The 19,046-nt window shown below is 39.3% G+C and overlaps 1 protein-coding gene across 1 annotated transcript in view; it reads right to left on the reverse strand.

Moving 5' to 3' along the window:
- IL1RAPL1 (interleukin 1 receptor accessory protein like 1) overlaps positions 1 to 19,046 on the reverse strand; it is a 1,351,669-nt gene that overhangs the window by 18,519 nt on the left and 1,314,104 nt on the right. Inside the window, exon 9 of the mRNA XM_090061969.1 lies at positions 14,386 to 14,529. Within this exon, the coding sequence (XP_089918095.1) occupies positions 14,386 to 14,529 (144 nt within the window). The remainder of the gene's footprint in view (positions 1 to 14,385; positions 14,530 to 19,046) is intronic.

Here is a 19,046-nt window from a genome sequence, read left to right on the forward strand (position 1 = left end):
AGAGGAAGGTCAGGGAAAGTTTGGGTCCCTTACTGAATGGGGGAGGCAACCTAGTGACAGAGGATGAGGAAAAGGCTGAAGCACTCAATGCCTTTTTTACCTTGGTTTTCACAGGCAAGGTCAGCTCCCAGACATCTGCACCAGGCAACACAGTTTGGGGAGAAGATGAGCAGCCCTCAGTGGTAAAAGAACAGGTTAGGGACTATTTAGAAAAGCTTGGCGTGTAGAAGACCATGGGGCTGGACGCAATGCATCTGAGGGTGCTGAGGGAGTTGTCCAATGTGATTGCAAAGCCACTGGCCAGATGATTGGGAAAGGACACATATTGTGCTCATCTTTAAGAAAGGGAAAAGATGATCCAGGGAACTACAGACCAGTCAGCCTCACCTCCATGGAAAAATCATGGAGCAGGTCATCAAAGAATCCATTCATAGACACTTGGAGGAGAAAAAGATGATTAGGAACAGTTGGCATGGATTCACCAAGGGCAAGTCATGCCTGACCAACCTGATTGCCTTCTATGATGAGATAACTGGCTCTGTAGATGGGAAAGCAGTGGATGTGATATACCTTGACTTTAGCCAGGCTTTTGGTACAGTCTCCCGCAGCATTCTTGCAATCAAGCTGAGGAAGTATGGGTTGGATGAATGAACTGTAAGGTGTATAGAAAACTGGCTGAATTGTCAAATTCAATGAGTAGTAATCAATGGCTCAATGTTTAGTTGGCAGCTGTTATCAAGTGGAGTGCCCCATGGGTTGGCCCTGGGGTTATTTCTGTTCAATATCTTCATTAACAATTTGAAAGATGGCATAGAGTATACCCTCAGTAAGTTTGCAGATGACACCAACCTGTGGGGACTAGCAGATATACTGGAGGGTAGGGCTACGATTCAGAGTGGCCTCAACAAATTGTAGGGTTGGGCCAAAAAAAAAATCTCACAAGGTTCAACAAGGAATGTGCAAAGTCCTTCACTTAGGACCAAAGAATCCCATGCTCTACTATAGTCTGGGGACCAACTGGCAGAAAAGGACCTGGGGGTTACAGTGGACAATTAGATGGATATGAGTCAGCAGTGTGCCATTTTTGCCAAGAAGGCTAACAGCATACTGGACTGTATTAGTAGAAGCATTGTCAGCAGATCAAGGGGAGTAATTATTCTCCTCTATTCTGCACTGGTAAGGCCACATCCGGACTACTATGTCCAGTTTTGGGTCCCCCAGTATAGAAAAGATTTGGACAAGTTGAGGAGAGTCCAGAGGAGGGCAACGGAAATGGTTTGGGGGCTGGGGCACATGGCTTATGAGGAGAGACTGAAGGAACTGGGTTTATTTAGTCTGCAGAAGAGAAGACTGAGAGGAAATTTGATAGCAACCTTCAAGTGCCTGAACTGTGGCTCCAAAGAACCTGGAGCAAAACCATTCTCAGTATGACAGATGACAGAAAAAGGAGAAGCGGTGTCAAGTTGCACCAAGGAAGGTTTAGGTTCGATATTAGGAAAACCTCTCTCACTAGGAGAGTAATCAAGCAGTGGAACAGGTTACCTCAAGAGGTAATGAAATTTCCATCCTTGGAAGTTTTTACGGCCTGGCTCAACGAAGCCCTGGTTTTAATAATATATTTGGGAATGGTCCTGATTTGAGTAGGGGGTTGGACTAGATGACCTCCTGAGGTCTCTTCCAACACTAATTTTCTATGATTCTCTGAATCTATGATACTATTTGTCTTTATCTTTTCCATATCCTTCATTCATTTTTGGCCATCTTAATACAGGCTCTGATTCATCTCCTATAAGTTTCTATTAGCTGTTGACCATCAAAATATCTACAGACTCTTCTGCTTGAAGTTATGCGTGCTGCTTCTAGTTTCAAGGAGCAAAAGTCTCCTGAGTAGTATTTCATTCATGGCTCATTTGTGCTTGTATTTCAAAAACTGAGAACCAAACACCTGGTACATTTTTGCATCTAATTTTGTGTATGCAAATTGAATTTTAGTGGGAACAACTGGTTATTAAACATTCAAATACCTTCCTGTTAACATTTTGTTTGGGTCACTATGTACAAAAATTGGCTGGGTAATACATGCACAAAAAGAGCCTAGAGCCTCCAGTTCTTTAGAGGCAGAATGACTGAATCAACTTAGCTTGACTGCTATATGTGCATACCTTGTGTTAGGATGGCAACCCATCATTGGCATTTCAGGACTTGCTTGACTGTGAGGGCTGCAGGTATTTTTACTATATTAGGCAATAAGCATTTCCCTTGGGAATATCAGTATTGAAAAATTAGACTCCATGGGTCATTTGGCTGTGATCAGTCTCATTCAAGCAGATTATAATTTCTGTTCTGACTGATCTAATTTATTTGACCACAAGGCTGGCCAACACTGGATGAACGTCCTTTGCAGTATGATAGCTTGTGAGGTTGAACTGAGGCACAATCATTGCTAGGTTCAGGCTTTGCTTTTAATGAACCTATACAGCTGAATAGGATCCTCATTTCTCTTTGAGTCTCCTGAAATCCTCTAGAATAATTAATATTGATTACAATAACATCTATTGGACTGAACAAAGCTGATCACATACAGATTCTTCTGCTGCTAAGTGCAGCCAATAAGCCACTTCTGACTTTAGCAGATGTTCCATTTCTCGATCAATGAGAAACTTGATGGATAACTAATTCTCCTTCTTCCCTAGAGTACATGTCAGCATAGTAAAGATTCTGACACTTATTATTTGAAACCAGGAACAAGCTGCTGACTTAACTAGAAGCTTTAGGATTTTAAGTGGAGTGCTTTGAAATAAGAGACCAGATTCATCAATGCCATGCTGATTCAGAGCAAAATTGATACTGTAGGATTTGCTATTTTTAAAGTGCTCTGTACAGTAAAGATATAAATACATAGAGTTATCAAAGTTTTCCAAAGTTTTTTGTTTTTTCAAAACAATATTAACAAGTTCCACTATATGTGGGCTTTATTACTGGTAAAGTCACAACACATATACAGTCTGCACCATTTTTCATCTAGTTAATATGGTAATTAAGTGACACGATTTACTGCTCTGGCATTGTGAGAATCTGAAAGCCACCACATATCTTTAGAATTTAAAAAATATATATTTTCTCCCCTGAATATTCATGGCAGGCTAGCAGAAAAAAGGAAACGGAACATTTTTAAGTGTTATGTCAATACAAAAATTAATGAAAATAAGGAACTACTAACATTGACTTAGCCATAAGAGAAGCACTTTCGAAGCAGAGCACATCTACTAATATACTTCCAGATTCTTGATCAGAAAAGGACATTCATGCTAAGTCATCTAGTGCCCATGGGTGGATTGAGAACTTTGAGATGGTGTGCTGTATCATTGAGTACAACATAATATTTCTCTCCATTTGGAGATGGTGTCTTGAGGAATGTGTTTAATGCCCAAAAGACTGTCTAACAACTCTCTTAACTCTACAGTTGGGTTAATAAACAACATAACAAAAATCCAAGCCTCAAGTATGTAAAAAAACAACATGACCTAGTAAGATCTATAAGGTGTGCGATTGCAACAAGCATTGTCGGAGTATAGTGAAGAGGGCTGCACAGGGACATGGTTCTGGGACACCTTGGAGTGTTGCCTTTATAGTCAAGCCAGGGCTTTCAGTGTCACTGTTCTCTATGCAGCTGCAGGAAGTTGGGTGTGGAGCCCAGCTGGCTATGCTCATGGAAGAGCTGCACTCTAAAGATCATGGCTCAGGATGCCATGGTGTTTAACTTATTCCCTACTGGCTTCAGAGTGCAGTTTGCTCTCTCATTGCAGCAGCACTGTTGGCTACATGGAGAGGAGGAGGTAAGAGGGGATGAGAACTTCCCCAGGAATGGCACCTGTCTGGGACACTGAGGGCACATCCAGATGAGCATACATGTGTGTTTCCCTGGGGACAAACAGCAGCAGAACATAGTTGTGCCACTGCTACTTGTCTCCAGGGAACACCTGTTCATGTGCACACTGATGCTCAACAAGTTGCATCTGGGCTGGCCACAGCAGCCTTACCTGGAGTCCTGGAATCTTCCTAGGGCTGCATCAGTGGCAATCCAGACACACAGAACCTGGCCAGCAGCCAGAACATGGCTCCAGTCAGCCAGGATATGGTTTCAGGAGGCACACACCTGTCACCATGTGCACCACCCCTGCTTTGTTCAGGCATGGGGTTTTTTTTGACATTGGGATCTCCTGGTGTCAAAAAAACCCTACTGAGCTACAAATTAGCACAGTGAATGCCTGCCTGTGAAGCACGTGCTGTTTGCGGTGGCACTGCCAGGTGCAGTTTGCGGTGCCACGTGCAGTTTGTGATGCCACACATGCATGCTTGTCTGGATGTGCTTCTAGAGTCCAGTTTAGAACTCTGCACTGCCCACCCTGTTCCTTGCTAACTTCAGTACTAGTAGTTTGCTTGCTATGGTAGCCACTGTGCTGGCCAGGTGGAGTGGAGTGGGTGAGGAGCAAAGGTGTGCCTCAGTTCCCACCAAACTTAGGTTTTGCTTGGCTGACCTCATTGTCTTCTGGCTTACTGCAGGTGTTTTGGTTCCTTATAGCAGCAGCATCACTAGCCATGGGGAGGGGAGGGGGAAGAGTAGATGGGTTTTCCCCAAGAACAGCACCTGCCTTAGAACCTGGAAGCCCTGATGAGCTCCCTTCTGCTTACCCTATCCCCTTTAAATCTCTCCACCTGCCTCCAATGCCTGCCTGGTCTCTATTTTACTAACTTGCTCCTCTCCCTCAAGCCCAGTCAAACACTGCACTAGGCATATCAGGATCCCTTAGTTCAGTTGCTGAGTGGAATAGAGAGGGGAAGGGGTCCTTGGGGGATGTCTACACCATGTCTAGTGCCATTATGAAGTACAACATTTGGAGTAAGGTTGCAGGTCTCAAACAATTCTGTCATTTCATAGTGGCTAGGGTCAGGAAGGACCTGAACAGATCATCTAGCCTGACCCCCTGCCACAGGCAGGAATGAATGCTGGGTTCACAAGACCCCAGACAGGTGATCATCTAACCTCTTTTTGAATTTGCCCAAGGTAGGGGCAAGACCACTTCTCTAGGAAGTTGGTTCCAGATTCTGGCCACCCTAACTGTAAATATTGCCTTCTGATCTCTAATCTAAACCTATTCTCCATCAGCTACCATTGTTCCTCGTCACCCCAGGTGGTGCTGGGGAGAATAGGGTTCTTCCTATTCACTGATGATCTCCCCTGATGAGTTTGTAGGCAGCCACCAGGTCCCCCCTCAGCCTCCTCTTGCCGAGGCTGAATAGATTCAGGTCCCTCAGTCTCTCCTCATAGGGCCTATCCTGCTGCCCTCTCACCAAGCGGCTGGCCCTCCTCTGAACTCTCTCCAGGCTGGCCACCTCCTTTTTGAAGTGTGGCGCCCAGTACTGGATGCAATACTCCAATTGCAGCCTGACCAATGTTGCATAGAAGGAGAGTATTACCTCTTTGGGCCGGCTTGAGATGCATCTTTGGATGCATGACAAGGTATGGCTGGCCTTGTTGGCTGCGGTCTGGCATTGGCAGCTCATGTTCATCTTGGAGTCAATAATGACTCCAAGATCCCTTTCTGCCTCTGTGCTTTCAAGAAGGGAACTCCTCAGCCTGTATGTATGCTGTGGATTCCTTCTCCCAACGTGCAGCACCCTGCACTTAAATACATTGAACCCAATCCTATTCTCATCTGCCCACTTCTGTAGTCTGTCTAAATCTATTTGCAGCCTCTCTCTCCTTCAGGTGTGTCCACCTTGCCCCACATCTTAGTGTCATCAGCAAACTTGGACAATGTGCTTTCAACCCTCTTATCCAAGTCGCTGATGAAGATGTTAAACAGTGTAGACCCAAGGACTGAGCCCTGGGGGACCCCACTGCTCACATCTCACCAGGCTGAGTACGACCCATCCACCACTACTCTCTGGGTGCACCCCATCAGCCAGTTTTTTACCCATCCAACTGTGTAGGCATCAATGTCACAGTTGCTTAATTTATTGATGAGAATGGGGTGAGAGACAGTGTCAAAGGCTTTCTTAAAGTCTAGAAAGACTACGTCCATGGTGACACCATCATCCAAGGATTTAGTTACTTGGTCATAAAAGGCAACCAGGTTGGTCAGGAAGGACCTGCCTTTGATGAACCCATGCTGGTTGCCCCTGAGCATGATCTCTCCTGCTGGTCCCCCACAGATGTGCTCCTGGATGATTTTCTCCAAGATTTTCCTGAGGACCAACGTGAGACTTATGAGCCTATAGTTACTTGGGTCCTCCTTCCTCCCTTTCTTAAAAATTGGGACTATATTAGCTAGTTTGCAAACCTTTGGCACCTGGCCAGATGACCATGAATGCTCATACAGCTGGGCAAAGGGCTCCACGATGACCCCTGCCAGCTCGTGCAACACCCTTGAGTGGAGGGCATCTGGACCTGCAGATTTAAAAATGTCCAGCCCTTCCAGAAGATCCCTAACTACATCTGCGCTGACCAAAGTCTTGACAGAGCTATCTCCAAGATTGTTCCTACCTCTGTAGTGGGATCAGAATTTGAACAAAGGTCAGAATTTGAACCTGCTGTCAACTTGCTAATGCCTAGTGAACTTTCCCTATTCCTAGACTCCAGCATACATTTCTATAGCTACTTAATGAATACTGGTTTAGTCAATTTTTGTTACCTTTCAATTTGCTAAGCCTTTTTAAAATTTTAATTTCAACATGAAATTTGATCAGTATTTCTTTGCTATCTCATGTATATTCATTAAAAAATAATGATTAATGCTGCATCTGTGTTTAGAAATTGGATCAGATAGATCAGGTAAAAAAAAAAAAATCAACACAAGGTGCACAAATTAATCCAATATAATTATTTCAAGCATACATGTGAAAGCTTTTTATCATGTGTATTTTGCTGACTTTCTATTAGCAGAGCTGAAATTTGTCATTGATAAACACATGAGAAAGAATATTATTTAATTAACTAAACTAAACTGAATAATCTATTATTAATGGTAGATCTTTGCTTAGCTTTATTCTAATTTCATATTCTTAATGAAATTAAAAGTGCATCTAAAAATGTTTCTCAGTTGCTCTCATTAACAGTAAAATTAAATTCTACTCTTGAAGACTGACTACTTGTAACATAAAAAAATTAGATACAGGACTAGTCTTAGAAGTAGTTCTTGATTGATAAGGAATCTCATAGGCTTATCTAAAGCTTTAGAGTTCCAAAAAGATTATGAAACTTAAAACGATGGTGATTTTAACTATTTTCTCTGCTGCAAAATGCTTGCAAATCCAATACAAAAACAAGTATATAACCATGAAACACAGAAAATATCAAAATTCACTGATATAAAAAGCAGCAGCATATGGAAGCAGTAAGTTAGAAAACCATGGAACATCTGAAATGGAGGAGCCAAAATACACAAATTGCTAATAAATGGACTTCCTGAATCAATAAAACTCAAAGTGGTGGATCCTTATTAAGGCCCTGTTTCAGAAAAATGCTTAAGTACATACAGCCTTAAATATATTCAGGGACCTGAGACCTGTGTCTTAAAACAGACTCCAGTTTCCTTAAGTTACAAAAGTATGGCAGGAACAGCGTAGTATATTTTCTACCGTTATGTTATGTAAATAAGGTCACCAAACACAGTTGTGACAACTGGTATATTCAACACTTTCCTGTCCTGAAACTATTTTGAGGTCATGAAAAGGTAGTCAGTTATGGCTTGGCCTTTGATAGGGGCCCAAAGCATAGAAACATTTACAGAACATGTGGCTAAGGCCCAGAAGAAATCATGTCTTGGCAAGACATACCTACATTTTTATTGCCTTATGAAAGGTTCTGCTCACTCACAGACAATTCTGAATATAGCAATGTTTATCTTTTGGTTTTTTTTCTCCTCTATTTCTAGGTTATGTAGCCTATAGCTGTCTTATGGTTATAAAATGTTTCCATATTATAATAAAGTTCATGTTTTTATTTGATTTTTTTCTTAGAGTTATGCTGTAGATGCTATAAAACATTAATTAAGGAGAAGCAAACAATAGGAGTAATTTTTCATTGAATCAATACATTTCAGGGACTCAACCTTCATGAACTTCTCATACTTAATTAAGACATTAATTGGAATGTTGTTTGAATTACACTGCATATGCAAACGACTGCAATAAACTAAAAAAATGAGTTAAAATGAAACAATATTCTGAGAAGGAACCTTAATCTTGGTAACTATTAAGATTTAGAGAAATAAACACTACATTTCTCTAAAGCCGATTTTATTTGATAGAATTTTAAATTGATATTCATAGAGTAACATTTCTTATTGGCACACTATGCCAAAAGCCAATTAGAAATCATATGCAGACTTTTTCCATTGGTCCCTAGGGGAGATTCTGTAATTGAGAACATGTCACTAACTTCAGCAGCAATTGCAAACTTTCTATACCTATATTTTTCTATACAGCTTCATTATTAACAAAATTACTTTGCAAGGTGCCTTGGCCATGTGTAGGAGTTGCAACAAAAGCTGCTGGTAGCTAACTCCTATTGCAATAGAAAGGGAGCAGACAAAAGTGACAATTTTTGCCTGATCTGGCCTCTGAAAGCACTCTACAGCTGTGACTGAACACAAGTGCATAGCTGTAGAGTGCTTTAAAAGGGTCTGATCCTGTGAAAATCTGAACCCACACTAGGTCACGGTTCAGATGGAGATGCTTCAAAATGAGGCAGCTTCAGATATTTGCATCTATGCCACCTGCCAGCCCTGGTGCTGTTTTCAGACTGGGAGGGAAAGGGACAGGAGGGAGTTTGGTTTGGGTTTTTTTTTCAGCCGGTGCTGAAGAGTGGAGCAGGTGGATTGGAGTCTCCCTGAGGTGAGGGGACTCCAATCCACTCACCCCACCCTCCAACCTCTAGAATGAGCTCCCTCCATTCCCTTTTCCCCCCTCCCATTCTGAAAACTGAGCTGGAGCTAGGAGGGGGGAAGTGGTGTTCCTAGCGGAGAGTGGCTGCAGGCTCACGGCATTTCTAAACAGAAGCTGTATTCCCCAACCCCTGGGATCCAACAGTGAACTTCTGTAGGGTCTGGGGCATCATTGCAACTGATAGCACTTCCTGCAAAGTGCTATGAGTTACAACAGGGAGCTGCTCTGAAAGAATCTCAGAGGAGTTTTCCTTTACAGTGTAGAAAAGTAGTCACTGAATCCTTCCTTTTTCATGGCCTTGTGACAAGGTGTTTAGCAGAGTTTGCAGATTCATTGGAACGTGACAAGACCACATGGTAAGCACTTCAGCTATGGCCTCCAACTTGTGATCTCTAGTCACTAAATAAAACCAAGGAAGCTATTAAGACCTATGCATTACCTTCTCCCATTTAATGCAGTTAATAAATCTTATATGGATAATCCCAGAGATGCATTTGCAAGGCCTGCCAGTGTTGCCCTGTAGGGGTATTGTAAAGGGTGATGTGATGATGGGAGATGATTTACATAAATGGTACCACTTGTAACAGCAACTCTAAAGACAGAAACTACCCTGCCAAGCCTTTTACGTTTGAGAACTGATGGATGCCCAACATCCATTGACACATTCTAAGCATTCTGTTGATATTCAAAAAATAATCAAGAAAAGGCAGGAAAAGCTGCCACAGACCTCCAAAAATCAATTTAAACTAGAGCAGTTTCTGCAAGTGAGGAAGATGAGTTGGTGGGATTACAAGGCTGAGAAAAATTCCTTAAGGCTTGAATTAGGAAGCTGTGGTTGGCAACAGGGTTAAACCCTCTGGAAGATAAGACAAAACTACAGGTCAGCGGTATGACTGCAGCGCAAAAGAAGAGAGACACTCTGGCAACAGAAAAGATGGTCTGATCTACTCCCTTTAGCAGTCCCTGGTTTCTGTTCCAGCAAGGTGCAAAGACTTAGCTGTGTGACAGCTGATAGGAATTCATTCAAAGTGGAACTAAAGTCTCAGAGGTATGCAAAGTAATCCCTGAGGGATCTCAATCCTACCACCATTTGTGAGAGTCCTTAATCTACTACAGGCCATGCATTTGCTTAAGCCTCAATTTGCATGCTATATAGAATTTGTGCTCTTAAAACAGAGGTTATTTGTACTGAACACCGAAGTTTATTAGCGATCCCGCAATAGGTGGTGGGAATAGCAAGGAGGGCTGGTGGACAGGATATTTGTATATACATCTATTTCCACTGCATTTGCTTAATCACCATTTTTATAATTATTTTTACCTTCAGCTTTCTTTGGTTTATTTAAATCAAGCCCCTCATGGTTGCTTCTTACTTCACTGTTCAGTGTGTTTCTTAACTCCTTTAGGTGGGAGCACTGCTTTTGTTCATCAAAGTGCCTACTCATAGCCAGTGGCTCCCATTTCATAGCTTACAGGCAACATTACCTGTGGGACCCTCTGATGTTCCATGCAGCCACAGGGAAGTAAACAGTTAAAACAGAAGTTGAGAAGGAGAGCAAAGTGTTGATGTTGCCGAGGACATATTATTTGCTCAATTTTGCTCCTGAAGGAACAGTGAAGATTGAGAACTTGAAAACTTTCTGAAATCTGCAAAATGTTTTCACAGCTGGGGAAACAGAAAGCCTAAAAACTACACACCCTAAAATCTGATACTGGAATTACCGGAGCTTGAGTTTGTTATGTAAGCATATACATATCTTTAACTATTTGAATAAGCATATCACTATTTAATGTATCTGAACCTGGCAGATCTTGAATAATATCACTATTCACAGCATTTCATAGAAGATGACACTGTTGCCCAGGAGAAAATTCTCCTGGATAAAATACTTCCAAACATTCCCATTAATTTCTGTGAGGCCAGAATTACATCTCCTTTTTTTAATTACATCTGTACATATCATATAGTCTTTCTATAATTTTCTTGTAAGACTATCATATGCACTAAGAGAAGAAGGTGGAAAGAAGTTAATTGATCATCTAGCAGCAAATTTTCATGATCACTTTACATTTTTTTCTGTTTATTGGGTTACTTATGTTGACTGAATAATTTTACTAGTAAGAGGAATAGCACAGGTGATCATTTTGTTCTTAACCTAGTCCTTGGAAAATATAAACAGTAAAGCCATTGTGTAAAAAAATAAACTGTTATTATGGATTCAGAAAGGGATGGGATTTGGTCTAAAATCTCTCTCACTGGAGTTAGATATATAGTGACATAAAGAAGGTCATATGTTGTCAAGGTGGATTTGCTAGCAGTACATTCTAATAATAACTAAAGTCAACATATAACTAACATTTTGTAGACATGGTGTTTAACAAAATACTCAGATTCTTAAATCTGTAGTTGGGCACCTAAACAGGTAGCTAGATTTTCAAAACTCTCTGTGCCCAAAAGCTCACAATGAAACTCAATTGTGGAAAATCCTGATCTATGTTTTCAAAGTGTTATAGACCATTCATTAACTTTCCCAATGACCAAGAAATATCACCTATATGTGAGATATAGGAAATTTGATACAGAAGGGAACTGACTTGCCTAGGTCACAGAGTCCATAACAGACCAGGATTTGAATTCAGGCATTGTTGGCTCACAATCTCATAATTTTTCCTGCACTATTAGCTTCCCCCCATAATCTTATGAAGCTGTATGATTTCCAGTGGCATAACAGTCAGAAACTGCAGATTCTGAGAATCTGCACTGAGTTATTTTCTGTGTATGGGGGGTTAGAGATGCAACTCCAGTTGAGTGGACTGGATTTAGCGTCTGTTTTATTTTTAAATGGCAAAAAATAAGGGAGAGATTGACCAAGAGTATTTCTTAGAGAGGGTCAAGCAACTGAATGAAGGTTTTTGTCACTTGGACAGAGTACGTGGGAAGATCTGAAGTTGAACAAAGAACAAAGAATCAGCAGCTATGAAGGAACATGTTTATTTGCAGTGTCTTTATAGTATTTAATCAGTTCAGATTACATTCTCTCTATGGGTTAAAGAAAGCTGTACTTTCAAATGCCATGCTCTGCACACAAATAAGAATGTTATTCTTTAGAAACATGCACATAGCAAGTGAAGAACAGATGAGATGAGATTTGATATCTCTGATCAGAAATAAGAATGAATATTGTATTTTAAAGGATTTTTTCACTAAGAACTTAATTGGACCAAAGTCTTCAAATGCTTAGAATCCTCTATGGGTATGATGTACTATACAGAAAGAGGCTGTGAATATTTAATATTTGCTTATCCAAATATTATGCTGCAATGTGACAGAATAGGACATAAATTATGGATAACCCATGGACATATTGCTGCTATCCCTCAGGAGGCTGGGTTATAGAAGAATATCGATATTCAGTCTTCAGTGCAGAACCTCTATAGGTTACAGTGAGGCAGAAGGCCCAACTGTAATAAAAACTAGAAAGGACATAAGCTTACTACTACAATTTATTTTAACACAAACTGGGAGCTGTTCATTTGTAAAACATTTCCTCTGTGTCTTCTTGCGTGTGTAATAATTTTAAGAACTTAAGCGAAACAGACACTTAATATTGAAAGTCCAGCTGCAGCAACTCTATCAGTATGATAGGTTTTTAGTATTCCATTTGATATATTGGATAAAGTGAAGTACATTATATTCTGCTCGGAGTCAAGAAGTAATATTTCATTTTGCATATTACTGCAGCTTAGCACATGAAATTTGCAGCTGTTTATACTGATTGTTAAAAGGACCTCTTCTCTATGTGCTGTAGAGGCTAAATTTGCTTTACTCTGAAGTTTGACTTTAAAAGACAAGCATTTATCTTCTCTGTACAAAAGCCTGAGCTCTTAGTAAGGGAAATTTTTCTTCTTTTTGCTTTTCTGTGTTTATTTTTTTCCCCTTTGGTTACTGTGTTCAAATGGTAATTTAAAATTCACTCCATAGGCCAGTGAGTTTAAATAGATACCATGTGTATTGTTCCCTAATATCAGTTTTCTAATGACTCTGTGGCAATAATAAAACTATCTAGAAGAGATAACATTAAGTGATTGCTATCTAAATACCTTAAATATTTCGGTATAATTGTATTATCAAATAAGCACATATGGCACATTCATGGAAAGACCATTTTATGGGGTGGAGGAGAGAATTGATCTACCTGGAAAAACAGAGTTCTTTGTAAAATCTGGGTAAGTCTGGGTATATTTTAGCTTCCTCATCTTTAGACTAAATGTAGTTATATTAATCTTCCACATTGGGTTGTTTTATGATTCAGTATCCTAAACTTGTATATCACTTTGTGATCTATCAATAGAAGGTACAGAATACTGAAACAGTTTTGTGAACACATATGGGTAGAATAGGTAAGATGTTCAAATCTGACTTTGTTGTTACTGTGGGCCTTGTTTTCTTTTTTTAACCCTTTTTATATTTTTACCTTAGAGACAGAAGCGGGTCAGTTCCTGGGAATTTTTGTGTAAAGATGGAGGACTCATTCTCCATCCTCAAATATTACTGTCTCCATTCATTCTCCTTTATGATAGACTTCTCTAACATCCCCCAACCTGCATAGGTATATCATAAAACACAACAGGATGTTTCTGCTTGGAACTGCTGCCTTTCACTGCAACATGTTGCCTTCTTTAAACAGCATTTCAGAAAATAAGGAGGTATCAACCATGTAGTAGCCATATGAAACAGCAAGAATGCTAATCCAAGGCACCCTGCAAAATTACTGGAGACCTAAAGTTCAGAACAGTTTTCTTTTCAATTGTGAGTGGTTGGTGGGATTGCAAACAAATGGAAAAAATTCTTTAAAGGTAAAACAGTTCGTAAATTGAATATTGCAAATGAATTGTAGCAATTCAAGGACACCAGTTTAAACACATCTGCAGGACAAGTTTAATCAACATTAACTACTCTCTAAATGGTTAAGTACATAAACTCAAGAGAATAGACTGCTGGGTAACTTCCAAAACACTCAGTACAGTTTATTGAAACTGATCAATTTAAACAAGCAGCAAATTGAGATTCACTTCAACCTCTAACACATTTGGGGAATACAATTAGAGAAGACATTCCATTGCTTATGGGAAAGTAAAGTTAGCTTTCAGTACTGACAGAAAATGAACACCTTTAATGCATCAAGATTAGTAATTTACGTTTGGTGGTGGGAGTAAGAATCTTAAAGATACAGGTGTCCCTTGGAAATCTGGAAAGTAGCAACAGCATCAACCAAACAATTATTGCTTCCACCTAAGGGATGCATATTCAATCCACTACTTAATGCAGTGAGAAAGAAGTCAGTGCTAGTGCTTCACCTTTAACATTTCTTACAGCACAATAAAACCCAGCCTTTGAAAGCAAAAGACAGGCATATTTAGAGAGTATATACTTACCTCCATCTAATTCTTCAGCTCCAAAATGATTCCTGTAGAAGAGCATAATCTCAATCTTGTAACACTTGTAGATAGTCACTAAACAAACAAGCAGCAGCAGAATAGCACCAAGCCCACCAGCAAGCTCAACTGTATACATCAGCTCTGCAAAGAATTATAAAATGTAACAACCACATTCAGAACGGAAGGAAGTCAACACCAAAATGCTTTTCAGCTTATATATGACAGTAACAATGCTAGATTTTTTTTTCATTTGGTTTTGGATTATTTATAGGAACTCTGGAAAAGTATCCAGATAATGCCAGCTTGTTTCCATATTTATATATATAAGAGAACTATACATCTCCCCTTGTATAAAAATGTAATTACTTATATGAAAAGTAAGGAAACTCTTTGTGTTGAATGTTCTGTGCTAGGTTGAAAATACATACACACAAGTTTCACTGTGTTTTACAAATATACATTTTGACACACTATTCATATAGTGGTTATAGAGATAACTGCACTTCTTTTTGGAAGATGCATCCTGTCTCACATACTATACACCAAAGATAAGATACAGCTAAGATTTTTGTTGCGGTTTTTGTCTGTGTCATGGGATTACACCGAAGAATGATTTTTCTTTTTTTTTCAAAATACAAATAAAAAAAAACAAAACAGCTTATGAACCCTAGCCACTCAAACCTCAGTTACGTGTTAGTATGTTTGACATAGTTCCCTTATGATCTGCAATTCATCTTTATCCTCTCCTTTCTCCCTAAACAGAGTTGGCTTATGTTTAAATGTTGGAAATCATCCCACTTTGTCAGTTTTGACATTCAGATTCAGAGGAGGATTCTTCCTTTTGTTACTTCATACCACTGGAGATTCCTGTGATAGATTAAGATCATTGTTACATAGCTCTGTTCCTGAGGATGGGGAATCTAATCTAATATAGCCATATCTGTCTGTCTGACAACAGCAATTCCTTCCATGATAAAAATCAGATGATCATTTTATCAGATGATAAAAATAAGCAATAAGTAATTATTTTTTTCTGTTATTTCTGTATAACAAGTTCATGTTCCAAAAAACATAATTAAGTTTATTTAGTCAATTATATTGCTACTGAACTAATATTCAAATCAGAATTGTAAATGCAACAACAAAAAAGAACAGTGCAAAGCTCTAAAGGTTTTTGGTTGTTTACTTTATTAAAATTTAGAGACGAAGGATACCTTGCTATACTGCAAGAAAAGCCATTCATTTGTAAGAGCTCTTTCACTCAATATTGAAGAAAGACTGGGAATTGGCTGAACTTGGAAATTGAAGAAACGCACTGTGACTGCTAAGAAGTCTAATGGGAAGAGAATATAGAGTACCACTTACTTTCATAATATTTGCTTCCAGCTGAGTGGCCTGTATTGGAGTTAAATAATGTATGCCTGCTGTTACATAAGTTACCCTTTTGGTCACTTTTATATAAAATACGACATTACAATTCAATTAAAGAAAAAAACATTAGAGAAAGAAGGCTATTTAATTTATTTTGACTATTGGACAGAAAGGTGTACATTCTTATTCTGTGGAAGCATCCAACTGAAAAAGGTTTCATTACTCTCTAGAAGACACTAAAAATGTAATCAAATGAAATAAGAAAGGCGTTTATATTCCATGTCATTCTCTTCAAAACTGTGGTGGAAACTCCTTTGTGTTATACATTTTTAAGACGAGCACTGTCTATTCACTCTTTCAGTGCTTCACCGTTCTTTAGGAGGAGGTTTATTTAAATAAAGTAGAAAGACAGTTTGCGTAGGCCTCGTAACACAATATTTTAGAAAATAAATGGAAATGGTAATTACACTGTACTGGTTTACTATAGTCTTTTTATCATTTCGTATCATATGAGATGCAGCTGTTCAGCGGGAACGAGAAAAGAGGGATTTAATATGCTAGGTTGCCAAATATAAAACATACCACTTACATTTCTACTGTTATAATGTATTAAAAGCAAGGAAAAACTTTACAAATGGAAAACAAAAAGTTCTCTGAAATTAATGATTGGGAGATTAGATGGGGAAAAAAGCCCTGCAGGTAGCATTCTTTCAATTTTCAACATGCAGGCAGTCACACTAATACACTGCATCACAACTAGAACTTTTGCTAAGAATGGTTCTCTTTTAAAGTACATTTTGGAGCAGCTTTCACGATTAGAATTCTAAAGGTTTCTAGGGCATGTATTTTTTTTCTTTTAATACATTTAATCTGAATTCACATAACACTATCCCATAGTCATTATGCCAGCTGAATGAAATTGCAAAATTCATAAGATTGCTAAAGGTACTTGCAGCTGCCACGTTTAGATCAATCTAACTAGGGTTAGGTTGATCTAAATACTGATCTGTGCACCTGAGGAGATGAGCTAAGTTAGACTGGGAATGGGATAGCCTGATCTAGTGAATGTCTGCACGTATTTGGAGCATGGCCTCAGGACTGGGGAAGCCCAGCTGCTCACCCCAGCCCCAGGGCTATGTTCTTTCAACCCCCTCCCTATCACCCTGCCTGGGCTATTTTTAGCCACCTGACTTTTCCACCCCCGGGCAGACAACCCCCCTACTATGGACCCATAACCCTGCTATAGAACCGCCAGTCCCACTGCTCCCAACAACACCCTCACCCCCTTGTACCTACCAACCACCCCCATGTACCCTCTAGCCCCTACTGACTCCACCTGTCCCTCCCTCCACCTAGATTTACTTCTGGCACACATCTACAGATGCCACTCTGATATAGGGTGTGGTGAATGTCTGTACATACCGCAAGTGCCCCTAATAGACTGACAAATTGTTTTTATATCCATTGCTGCCAAATCCACCCACCACCAGGATCATTTCTGAATATACTGAACTGTATGCTGGTTTCTAAGCAGACAGTTTGTAGGCTACATTTCATCCTATGTAGCCAGATTGCTGCTCCAAACTTACAAGCGTGTATTGGGCCTTAGAGAAATTAGTGGTCAGTGTGTGCCAGACTTGGACCATAGAAAGGTTGTAGGCCTGGTGGAAGGGCTGTCCTGTTGTGTGAATTTGGACAGGTCCATTTCTCATTCTTCCCCATTTTACTCATCTGTAAAATGGGAATCACATTTCTGACCTCACGCTTTTAGCCATACTGATGAAAAGCTATATATGAGAGCTGAGTATGAGGAGGAGGAGGTAGGGACCACTTTTACCTAAATATAGCAAGACTAGCAAGGCATAGCTATCTTCACACTGATAAGGCTCTCAATATTTTCTCTCATGTAAAAATGTTTAAGACCTGTTTTTGCAGCTTGTATTCTACTCTCTTTGAAGCCTGATCTGATTTTTTCAGTATCCTGGAGTGGCAACATTTAAAAAAGATTCCGTTTCAGCACAATTCTGCATCAGAAGGGACAAACAAAAAGTGCAAACCTTTTAAACTCTGTTTAGCTTTTGTGTTAGGTAGTTAAAATTATGTCACCTTCCTTTAAGGGACTGAGACTTAATAGTGAAAACAGTAAAGAAAAATTACCAGGCAGAACCTTAAGGGAACTGGCATTCTGTTAAACACAACAAATGAACAAGTGCCAAAGAGCTATGTTCAAGAGCACAGCAATCATTTAGTTACAGGCAATTAACAATAGTCCTTCAGTAGCACAAGAACAGGTCTACTCTAAGGGAAAATGCATTGATTACTGCTGCGGTAGTAGATTGGTTTCTGAATAAATTGCTTCAATTTAAAACAAGATTTGCTACAAGCATTTTGACCAATAGCTACATTTTTTTTTCTTAGCAGGATAGTTTGGCCAAGCAACCCAGTGAAAGGAACAGCTAATTAAAATAAAGTACATGCCCTCTCTAAACATACTGAATGATATGGCTGGTAATAAATGCACTCATTTTATACTAATCCTACCATAATTATCAGGTGCACTTCTGGGATCCATCTTTGATCTGCACCTGGCTTTAATTTTTGATAAATCTCTTCCCTCAGTGTCACAGAGGTAATTTACTTATCATTAACTGGAGTGTACAGAGAAGTAAATAAAAGAAAAAGGTACACTCAAGGCTTCATACCTGTGACTTATTGGCATGTTTTGGAGACTTTATATTTAATGTTCTGTGATGATTTAAAATTAATTTTTTTCTTTTCATTGGTCCATCTTTAGTTGATCTTTTAAGTAAGAAAGATGCTTCAAATCATCTTTTTGTGATTGATAATTGTATGAGGATATAGGATTTATAGTCATATATTCAATTTCAGAGCCTTTTCCAAAATCCAATTACAGTAGTATCTCAGGATCCAATCTTACAATGACTTTAGCAGATTGCTTAACTTCATGAACTGTAAATAATCCCCCTGAAGTCACTGGGACTACTCACAGACACTCAAATTAAGCACAAACACAAATCATGGTAGTACTGGAGCCTAACCTATTTTTATTGAAATTATTCTGCTTATCTTGGGCAGTCAGCTCACTAATTTTGTCTAGATAGACAGACTTGGTCTGTTAAATGAAATGTAATTGTAATGGGCATTACCAAAGGGTAACCAATGGGTATTATCCAAAGGGTAATTCTTGAAGAAATATTGACTAACATTTATATCCATTGTGTTCTGGAATAAAATGAGTTAGACAAAAAGGGCTTTGATTGTTGATA

This window comes from Crocodylus siamensis, chromosome 1, assembly GCF_052110815.1.
Source record: "Crocodylus siamensis isolate JL-2025a chromosome 1, ASM5211081v1, whole genome shotgun sequence".
Taxonomy (NCBI): Eukaryota; Metazoa; Chordata; order Crocodylia; family Crocodylidae; genus Crocodylus; species Crocodylus siamensis.